Here is a 10697-nt window from a genome sequence, read left to right as displayed (position 1 = left end):
TTCTCTATTTAAATTAAAAACTTATGTTTCTCTTTAAGGATTGTATCTTTCTAATGTTTACCAATACTGCGAAATTGATCAAAATTGATGTGAGTTTGCTATTATCCAAATAGTCCTATCTGTCTTTGGAAAGAAAACATTGATTTAATCATCCGTTTTTAAATAATCGCCAATCACGCGTGAATGTGCAATTTCCATCTAAACGTATCACTAAAAACACCACTCACCATTTCAAAAATTTTCAGTGCAATAACCTAGAATAATGTTGTATTATTTCACGAATAACGGGCAATATTTGAGGTGCGCTCAGATCATTTTAAAACGTGTATTTTCCTTTGATAGCATTTCGTTAGTAGCCTATTAAAATAACAAATATAACACTAACTATACATCACAAGATGAGATGCCGTAAGATAGTTTCATAATGGTGAATGATGTCGTAAAAAATACAACTATTTGGCATCTGTTAAGCTAATTAACAAGGTCGAGATTGTTATTGCGAGATTTTGCATCACCGTTTAGGCTACTTTTACGCACAGGCTCATCACTCTCTGACATTTGTATTCATTTTTTTGCTCATGGTGTTGTAACTCCGTTTTGCGATTTTTAGGCTTAAGTCTTAGGGATGTTGGCTATATGGAATATAGTTTAAAATATATATAAAATAATGAAAATAACTTGTACAACAGTGTCCCATGAGTGCTCTCCAGATATCTGTAGAAAACTGGCGAGATTTTCCAATGATAGTCTTATTGTAACGAACGTCGTCGGGAGAAGGAGAAGAGGACCAAGGTGCAGCGTGATAAGTGTTCATAACTTTTAATAAAATACGAAACACTTGACAAATCAACAAAAACGACAAACGAACAGTTCTGTAAGGTGACGACACACAAAACAGAAAACAACCACCCAAAAACACAGGTGGGAACAGGATACCTAAGTATGGTTCTCAATCAGAGACAACAATAGACAGCRGCCTCTGATTGAGAACCATACCAGGCCAAACACATAGAAATACAAAACAAGGACAACATAGAACACCAGACATAGAATGCCCACCCAAACTCACGCCCTGACCAACCAAAATAGAGACATAAAAACACTTATTTCCATTCATATAAATTGAGAAATTGATGTGCTTCAACAATTCACTGTTAACTTAAAACAAACTTAAAATAACAATCGTCTTCTTAAATGTCCTCTATCAATCGTATTGCTTGAGGAAGGATGTGCGTAATTAATTTAAAAACGAAATCTTTGGTCACGTCTGAAAAGGTATTGGAATAAAGTATTTACTCTGATGCAACTAAAATAATGTATAAATTAGAAACAAAAGTCAATAATTATTTTGATACTCCAGGATTAAAAGTAAAACATTGGCTAAGAATTTTCTCTCCATCTGCACTAGCCTATTTCGTCAAAATCAAACCTATAGGGATTGTCTCCATTTGTGTCTCAATATGAACACAATGCTGTGTTGTGCATTTCCTACATTTTAGAATACAACTAAACTAAATACAGTGGCAAGAAAAACCCTTTGGAATTACCTGGACTTGCATAAATCGGTCATGAAATTTGATCTGATCTTCATCTAAGTCACAACAATAGACAAACAGTCTGCTTAAACTAATAACACACAAACAATTATACGTTTTCATGTCTTTATTGAGCACACCGTGTAAACATTCACTGTGCAGGGTGGAACAAGTATGTGACCCTTGGATTTAATAACTGGTTGACCCTCCTTTGGCAGCAATAACCTCAACCAAACATTTTCTGTAGTTGCAGATCAGACCTGCACAATGGTCAGGATGAATTTTGGACCATTCCTCTTTACAAAACTGTTTCAGTTCAGCAATATTCTTGGGATGTCTGGTGTGAACCGCTCTCGAGGTCATGCCACAGCATCTCTGTCCGGTTGAGGTCAGGACTCTGACTGGGCCACTCCAGAAGGTGTATTTTCTTCTGTTGAAGCCATTCTGTTGTTGATTTACTCCTGTGTTTTGGGTCATTGTCATGTTGCATCACCCAACTTCTGTTGAGCTTCAATTGGCGGACAGATAGCCTTACATTCTCCTGTAAGATATCTGTCCAGGCCCTGAGACAGCAAAGCAGCTCCAAACCATGATACTCCCGTCACCATACTTTACAGTTGGGATGATGTTTTGATGTTGGTGTGCTGTGCCTTTTTTTCTCCACACATAGTGTTGTGTGTTCCTTATACACAATTCAACTATAGTTTAATCWGTCCACAGAATATTTTGCCAGTAGRYCTGTGGAAAATCCAGATGCTCTATTTTGAACTTCAGCTGTGCAGCAATGGTTCTTTTGGACAGCAGTGGCTTCTTCCGTGGTGTCCTCCCATGAACACCTTTCTTGTTTATGGTTTTACGTATCGTAGACTCGTCAACAGAGATGTTAGCATGTTCCAGAGATTTCTGTTAGTCTTTAGCTGACACTCCAGGATTCTTCTTTACCTCATTCAGCGCTCTGTGCTCTTGCAGTCATCTTTGCAGGACGCCACTCCTAGGCAGAGTAGCAACAGCGCTGAACTTTCTCCATTTATAGACAATTTGTCTTACCATGGACTGATGAACATCAAGGCTTTTAGAGATACTTTTGTAACCCTTTCCAGCTTTATGCAAGTCAACGTTTCTTAATCTTGGGTCTTCTGAGATCTATTTTGTTCGAGGCATGGTTCACATCAGGCAATGTTTCTTGTGAATAGCAAACTCAACATTTTTGAGTGGTTTTTAAAGTGCAGGGCAGCTCTAACCAACATCTCCAATCTCGTCTCATTGACTGGACTCTACATTAGCTGACTCCTGACTCCAATTAGGTTTCGGAGAAGTCATTAGCCTAGGAGTTCACATACTTTTTCCAACCTACACTGTGAATGTTTAAATTATGTATTCAATATAGACAAAGACACAATAATTTGTGTGTTATTAGTTTAAGCAGACTGTGTTTGTCTGTTGTTGTGATTTAGATAACGATCAGATCTAATTTTATGACCAATTTATGTAGAAATCCAGATAATTCCAAAGAGTTTGCATACTTTTTCTTGCCACTTTATGCTTTGAGAAATGCTTCATCCCAGAGGTGGTGACTATGTCCTGCATGATTTGTACTATATATACACTAGCTATTTTTGTTAACTTTTTCCCTTTAAAGCCTGCAAATGTGTGTGTACAGGGAACTCTACGCATGTCATACATATACTGCTATATGTGTAATAATGTGATCCATTTTATAATGTATTTTTAATAAAAACATAAATAGTGATATAAAAGTGATGAGTTGTATGACATATACATTCAAAACATAAGAGTCGGTTCTGTGATACTTGAGGTACAGGAAGTGAGTATCAATGAGTACTTAAGGAATCCAGCACATAAACACACACACACATTCCCCCAGCCCATTCAACACTTTTCTGTGTCAGACTCATGGTCATATTTAGACAGAAACTTCAATGCCACCTGCTGATGAAACCCACTGTTACCACCACAAATAGCCATGCTGCTGTATCTGTAAGTATTAAAGTTKTAATGCAGCCATTTTTATCTCAATATCAAGCATTTCTGGGTAACAATTAAGTTAACAATTAAATTACTTTATATATTTTTTGATTAAAATGGTCAAAAAGAAACAAAAATAGCTTCTTAGCAAAGAGCAATTCCTCAATAAATAATTTTGCTAGGACTGTCTGGGAGTGGAGAGGGGAAATCTGAAAACTAGCTGTTTTTGGCAGAGAGGATTGGAACTCTCTTTCTTATTGGTCTGTTAAGTCATTTACTGCATGGTGATGTTACCAGGCAGACAAAAACTCAATGCCGTTTCAGTGTAAGAGCTGTTTGAAAAGACTGCCTGATATTTCAGCCTGTTTTGCTAGGATGATCTTTATAATTTCAAAGCATTAGTCCATCCTCATATTGTGGAAATAAACACTACATCTCATTCATCTCATTCCAAAATCATGAGCATTAATATGGAGTTGGTCCCACCTTTGTTGCTATAACAGCCTCCACTCTATTGGGAAGGCTTTCCACTAGATGTCGGAACATTGCTGGAGGGACTTGCTTCCATTCAGCCGCTGTCAGCGTTCCAGGGTTGAGGTCAGGGCTCTGTGCAGGCCAGTCAAGTTCTTCCACACCAATCTCAACAAACCATTTCTGTATGGACCTCGCTTTGTCCACGGGGGCATTGACATGCTAAAACAGGAAAGGGCCTTCCCCAAACTGTTGCCACAAACCTGGAAGCACATGCTAAAACAGGAAAGGGCCTTCCCCAAACTGTTGCCACAAACCTGGAAGCCCAGAATCATCTAGAATGTCATTGTATGATGTAGCGTTAAGATTTACCTTCACTGGAGCTAAGGAGCCTGAACCATGAAAAACAGCCTCAGACAATTATTTATCCTCCACCAAATATTACAGTTGGTACTATGCATTGGACCAGGTAGCATTCTCCTGGCATCTACCAAACCCAGATTCATCTGTCAGACTGCCAGATGGTGAAAAGTGATTCATCACTCCAGAGAACGCGTTTCCACTGCTCCAGAGTCCAATGGAAGCAAGTTTTACACCACTCCAGATGACGCTTGGCATTGCGCATGGTGATCTTATGCATGTGTGCGGCTGCTCGGCCATGGAAACCCATTTCATGAAGCTCCCGACGAACACTTCTTGTGCTGACGTTGCTTCCAGAGGCAGTTTGCAACTCGGTAGTGAGTGTTTGAACTGAGGACAGATGTTACGCGCTTCAGCACTCGGGGGTCCCATTCTGTAAACTTGTGTGGCCTACCACTTCGTGACTGAGCCATTTTTGCCCCTAGATGTTCCCACTTCCCAATAAGAGCACTTACAGTTGATCGGGGCAGCTCTAGCAGGGCAGAAATTTGATGAACTGGCTTGTTGGAAAGGTGGTATCCTATGACAGTGCCACGTTGAAAGTCACTGAGCTCTTCAGTAAGGCCATTCTACTGTTAAAGTTTGTCTATGGAGATTGCATGGCTGTGTGCTTGATTTTATACACCTGTCAGCAACAGMTGTGGCTGAAATAACCGAATCCACACATGTTTAGGGGTGTCCACATACTTTTTTATATATAGTTTATACAAACATTGTAAACTCATGTTTTTGACTGCACTGGGCCTTTAAGATCATCAAAAGTTCAAAACTAAAACTACACAGGTGTGGTAAAGGGCAGCCTTGACTGAGATGTATAGGGAGCGAGATACATAGATAAACATCACAGTCTGGCTGATCTCATTGATCTACTTCTACTGTTTTGCCTGCACGTGACATCACCACCTGATGAATTTTCCCTCACCTTTCTTGGGGCTCATCCGAGATATAAGTTAACAAAAATAGACGTGTGAGGACGAAGATAAGGACAGATTTCTGGAAGTTTTTTTATTTTTTATTTTTTATTTCACCTTTATTTAAGTTGTGAACAAGTTCTCATTTGCAACTTGGCCAAGATAAAGCAAAGCAGTTCGACACATACAACAACACAGAGTTACACATGGAATAAACAAACATACAATCAATAATACAGTATAAAAATCTATATACAGCATGTGCAAATGAAGTAGGATAAGAGAGGTAAAGCAATAAATAGGCCATGGTGGAAAAGTAATTACAATATAGCAATTAAACACGAAGTGTGCCTCTATCAAACAAAATAGGCTTCATGGGGACTGTAGCCACCTTTCCTAGGCGGCTGCGGTTAGACCAGGATACTGCTCTTAGGATGGATCATGTAAGCTTACACCAACACTGTTGGCAAACTTAGCATCTAGATACAAAGATTATAATAACATTTTCATTACTCACATGAGTAAATGTGGTATAGAGATAGAGAGGGAGAGAGTGAATCAACAGGTAAGCTAGTACAGAATGGGGCTTTGTGTATCCTGGGGCAACTGTAATACGGTCCTGTTTGCTGTTAATTCAGTAATAAATAACAGCTATCCTCTGACAGGCGTTGATAATACCCCACACCTCTAAATCCCTCAGCCAGCAGACTCACAGTACCACAGGGAAGAGAGTAAATCAACATGAGGAGAGGGACTGAGGCAGGCCTCAAGATGTGTCTGAGCACTCAGGGGCAGCTTGTGGCTCACCAAGACCCTGTAAGCTAGACCACACACACACCACACACACACACACACACACACACAACACACACCACAACACACACCACACCCACACCACACACACACACACACACACACACACACACACACACACCCACAACACAACACACACACACCTTGACATAGGTGTATGGACAGCTAACAGTCTAAAAAGTCCACTTTACAAGAAACAGTCAAAAATCCCAGCCCCTCTGGAATAATTCATCCGAGGCTTATGGGGGACATTACGGAAGTGAGTGAGTGAAGAGGGGCAAGTCTAAGCTGTTATGTATGTTTCACAATGATAGTCAAGCACTGTAAATCAATCCCAGACCTGGGCCTCCCAAATCAGCACACTGTGGGTGTGATCACCTAGCAAGGTAGAGCCGCCACCCTGTGAAATAAGGTTGATGCCCCCACCCCACCCCAAGGCACCGGCCTGTTTCTTCCCAGTAAGCCAATCTCCCAATGTCTCAGTACTGTGCAGATAATGTACATCTATGTCTCTCACATGCATTCATTCTCCTSTCTGTCACCAAGAGGTCTACAACAGAGTTACCTGTGGGTCTGTGTCTGCCAATATTTGCAGTGATCGCTGATATGTAGCCTAAAGCTGTGTGTGTCCGGGACCTAAAAACTTGCCACTTCAATACAGCTACGACCGGAAGTGACTTTTTGTTGCAGGTTTTTAGGGAATCTCCTGTGTGTTTTAAGTATCAAATGACATGTTCTTTCTCTCACAAATAATCGTTTTCTTCTAAAATCATCTTGAGATTAATACGAATAAGGTCTAAATTATAGTTAATTTACTCTACTGCATTCTACAACTGAGACAGCATTTACATCATTGCATAATTAATAAAAATGTATCCAGATAATGTATTCTAAATAAATGTTACGGCGACCCGGAAGTTATTGCAATATTTTTTAAATGGGACCCGGAAGCCGTTGGTCAGACAACACACGAGTGTAGTGTTGAAGCGATTAAAGAATCCGGCAAAAAGCTAACCTATTTACAAGCTAGTTTTCCTGATAAAATCGCCATTCGTTGAAGAAAATATGTAAGTACTTTAAAAAAAACAATGTGTGCTTTGTTTGGATACAGTAAAACAGAGGCCTCATCACTGTGGAAAGATGTGTAGCTAAATTTGGCTAGCTGGCTGGCTAACGATAGCTGTTCGTTAGCCAGCCATGATGATCTAACGTTATTAGCGATAGTAACTACTGTAGCTAGCTAACATGTATTGTAGATGACCCATGTTGATCATAATAAAAATAGGAACTTATTAGCCAGCAAGCTAATACATCTTGTCTTTGGCGTCTTCATGTTAAACAGTTTTCAAACTTTTTTATCAGCTAACTGTTGGTCTGAATTAACMTTAGTTMTGTCAAGTCMCKATCATCATKATSATSTCMATCAACAATGTTTGAATTGCCTGGAGTTGAACTCTGTTAACAATGAGTATCCTCAATAATCCTTCTAGGAGCCTGTTAAATAAACCCAAGACTGAGATGACTCCTGAGGAGCTCCAGAAGCGGGAGGAGGAGGAGTTCAATACTGGGCCCCTGTCTGTGCTCACCCAGTCTGTCAAAAACAACACACAGGTCCTCGTCAACTGCCGAAACAACAAGAAGCTGCTTGGCCGTGTCAAGGCATTTGACAGGTATTTATGTATTTAGGCCACTGAGTTGGGAAGTCATCCATTGGAGTTATACGGTTAATCACAAATGTCCAGCAAATAGAGACAAGATAATGTCTGCATTTTGTCATCACATGTTACCCATATCCTCCCAAAGGCTTTATTCTTAATACTTTTTGTTTTGGTTAACTGCATACATTTGTATTACCTTCTCAATGCAGACACTGCAACATGGTCCTGGAGAATGTGAAGGAGATGTGGACAGAAGTTCCCAAGAGTGGCAAGGGCAAGAAGAAGTCCAAACCAGTAAACAAGGACCGTTACATCTCCAAGATGTTCCTGAGAGGAGACTCTGTAATTGTGGTGCTGAGAAACCCCCTCATCACAGGAAAATAGACTGTTATTTTGCCCACTTCACCTGTCTTTGTCAAATAGATGATGGCAGGCAGTGGGTGGACTGTCATTATGTGAAAATTATGTTTTGTTTTGGGTCAGAGAGGAATCTGAGCTGTGTTTAGAATTTAGTGTGAGAAAATTATAAATTCACTCTTTGGATTGCTGATTAGGATCGTTCTTGGCATTCTATTTTGTTTAGGGCGCTCTTTTAGTTTTTGATTTTAATAATAAAAGACGAGAAGTATGGTATTCAAAGTGTTGTATGTCTACACACTCTTAGCCAGATGTATTCTCTACTGTATGATCTATCTCAAAATAATTTCAGGCTCGAAAGCAAGGGATATGTTGGGATGAACAGAACTCTGACTCTTGACTCCTTTCTCCTTCTTTCTCTCCATCCTCTAGCCTGTTTCCCCTGGCAGAAGCTTGGGTGTCAGTGTTGATTTCAGGCGGCAGCTCTCAATATGTGACAAACCTCCGTTTTAAAGACCCATGCATTATAGATGAGACCAGATGTGATGACTGTCACTTCACACCCCGCTCTGCGTTCTCCGTATCATCTTGTCCCTCGCTGTGGCTCACCCTCTACTGACCACTTTGTTAGATAATTGTCTCAATAGCATCTATTTCTTCTCAAACAGTTGGCACTTAAACCAGTGTGGTTGGCTTGAGTGCCATGGTTATTTTCCATTAAGTGGCATATGTGCAAGAACACAATCATTTTCATTTTACAGGGCTCTTAAATCATACGTCTGAATTAACAGACTGCATGTCTCTTTAGGTTTGGTCAAAGGTCAGAGTATTCCCTGCTGGGCATAAAGAATAGGACAGTTTTTATTTTTTATTTCACCTTTATTTAACCAGGTAGGCTAGTTGAGAACAAGTTCTCATTTACAACTGCGACCTGGCCAAGATAAAGCATAGCAGTGTGAACAGACAACAACACAGAGTTACACATGGAGTAAACAATAAACAAGTCAATAACAGTAGGAAAAAAATAGTATATACATTGTTTGCAAAAGGCATGAGGAGGTAGGCAATAAATAGGCCATAGGAGCGAATAATTACAATTTAGCAGAGTAACACTGGAGTGATAAATCATCAGATGATCATGTGCAAGTAGAGATACTGGTGTGCAAAAGAGCAGAAAAGTAATAATAATAATAAAATATAATATAAAATCATGTAATAGGGGATGAGGTAGGTAGAAATTGGGTGTGCTATTACAGGAAATGGATATGTAGCACCTTGTTGCTGCGCAGCGATCTCGTTAGGAAGATTAGCTGCTCAGGGTGTAGAAGATGTTTAATAAAGTGTGGGAGGGGAAATAAAAAGTCTCCCACTTCAGTCTGCATAATATTTGTGCAATTCATTTTCCAGTCACGAGGTGCAAGCAGAGGAACTGGAATGGAAGAGGAAGGAGCCAATAATGAGGTGTTCATTGGCTTTGGGAGGGATGATCAGGTGAGATATACCGCTGGAGCGCCAGTGTGCGAGGGTGGGTGTTATGGGTGACCAGTGAAACTGAGATAAGAGGCGGAGCTTTACCTGTTAGCATGGAGCTTTTTATATGAGTGTTCTCTTTGAGCCATGTTGGGTATGGCGTACGATGTGGACGGAGGGACCAAGACCGACTAAGAGTGCATGTTTACAGGTCCGCAGTTGCGTGGTGTGGTATATAGGCTTCCTTTGTTGTTGATAGTAAATCAAAACGGATATGTGCACAAGTTTTTGTCAAAAACATGATTTTAACAAAGAAAGGGGGAGAGCGGGAGGCTTGTTTTATGGCTGTTGAAAAGTTGTTTTTTTTTTTAGGTGGCTTTTTTTCAAGCAATGATTTAAGCAGTGTAGGGAGAAAGAGGGAAACATGAAAGGAGGAGAGAGGCTGTGTAAGGGCAGCTTGTTTTATGAAAGTGTTTTTTTTCTGTATTTCAGGTGTTCGGCAGGGTGCTTGTCTGAAAAACTGTCCACCACGCCGTAGTGGTTTCCTATCATCGGGTCTTAACAGTACTGGCAAAAATTTTTCACAACTTACAGAGTCATCAAACATTGAATTTTAGAGCTTGTTTTAAAAATGGAAAAGGTGATTATTCTGTCTGTATTTCAAAGATCCAACATAATGATTTGGAGCTTGTTTTTTTTGGAAGAAGTTTGTTTTATATTTTTATATTTCTGTTTTTTTTCAACAGATATTTAGAGCTTGTTTTAGGATAGGAAAATGGTGTTTTTTTTTTTTTTTTTTTTTTTTTTTTTTTTTTTTTTTTTTTTTTTTTTTTTTTTTTTTTTTTTATTTTTCAAGTTTTTTTTTTTTTTTTTTTTTTTTTTGTTTTTTCACCATGGGGGATTTAGAGCTTCTTGGGTTGGGGTTTTTTATGGAAAAGTGGTTATAAAATGTTTTTTTTTTTTTTGCTATATTTTCGAGGTTTGCCAGCTGTCTGTGCTTGAAAACTGTCACACAGTAGTGTTCCTATCTGTATTGGTGCGAGTTTTTAAAAAAAATTTAAAAAAAAACCAGTACT

At 39.4% G+C, this 10697-nt stretch overlaps 1 protein-coding gene across 1 annotated transcript; it reads left to right on the top strand.

Moving 5' to 3' along the window:
* Positions 1-7069: 7069 nt before the first annotated feature.
* On the top strand, positions 7070-8427 carry LOC111949838 (small nuclear ribonucleoprotein Sm D2). The gene is made up of 3 exons (XM_023967172.2): positions 7070-7203; positions 7627-7806; positions 8004-8427. Coding segments are annotated over exons 1-3 (357 nt in total). The 5' UTR covers positions 7070-7201; the 3' UTR covers positions 8179-8427.
* The last annotated feature ends 2270 nt before the right edge of the window (positions 8428-10697 follow it).

This window comes from Salvelinus sp. IW2-2015, linkage group LG22 (assembly GCF_002910315.2).
Source record: "Salvelinus sp. IW2-2015 linkage group LG22, ASM291031v2, whole genome shotgun sequence".
Lineage (NCBI taxonomy): Eukaryota > Metazoa > Chordata > Actinopteri > Salmoniformes > Salmonidae > Salvelinus > Salvelinus sp. IW2-2015.
This window is presented reverse-complemented; position numbering and strand designations above follow the sequence as displayed.

Excerpts from the sequence above, each read along its gene's own strand:
- LOC111949838 (XM_023967172.2), top strand. Across the intron at positions 7,807-8,003 it reads CGTGTCAAGGCATTTGACAG|ACACTGCAACATGGTCCTGG; the intron begins GTATTTATGTAT and ends TTCTCAATGCAG.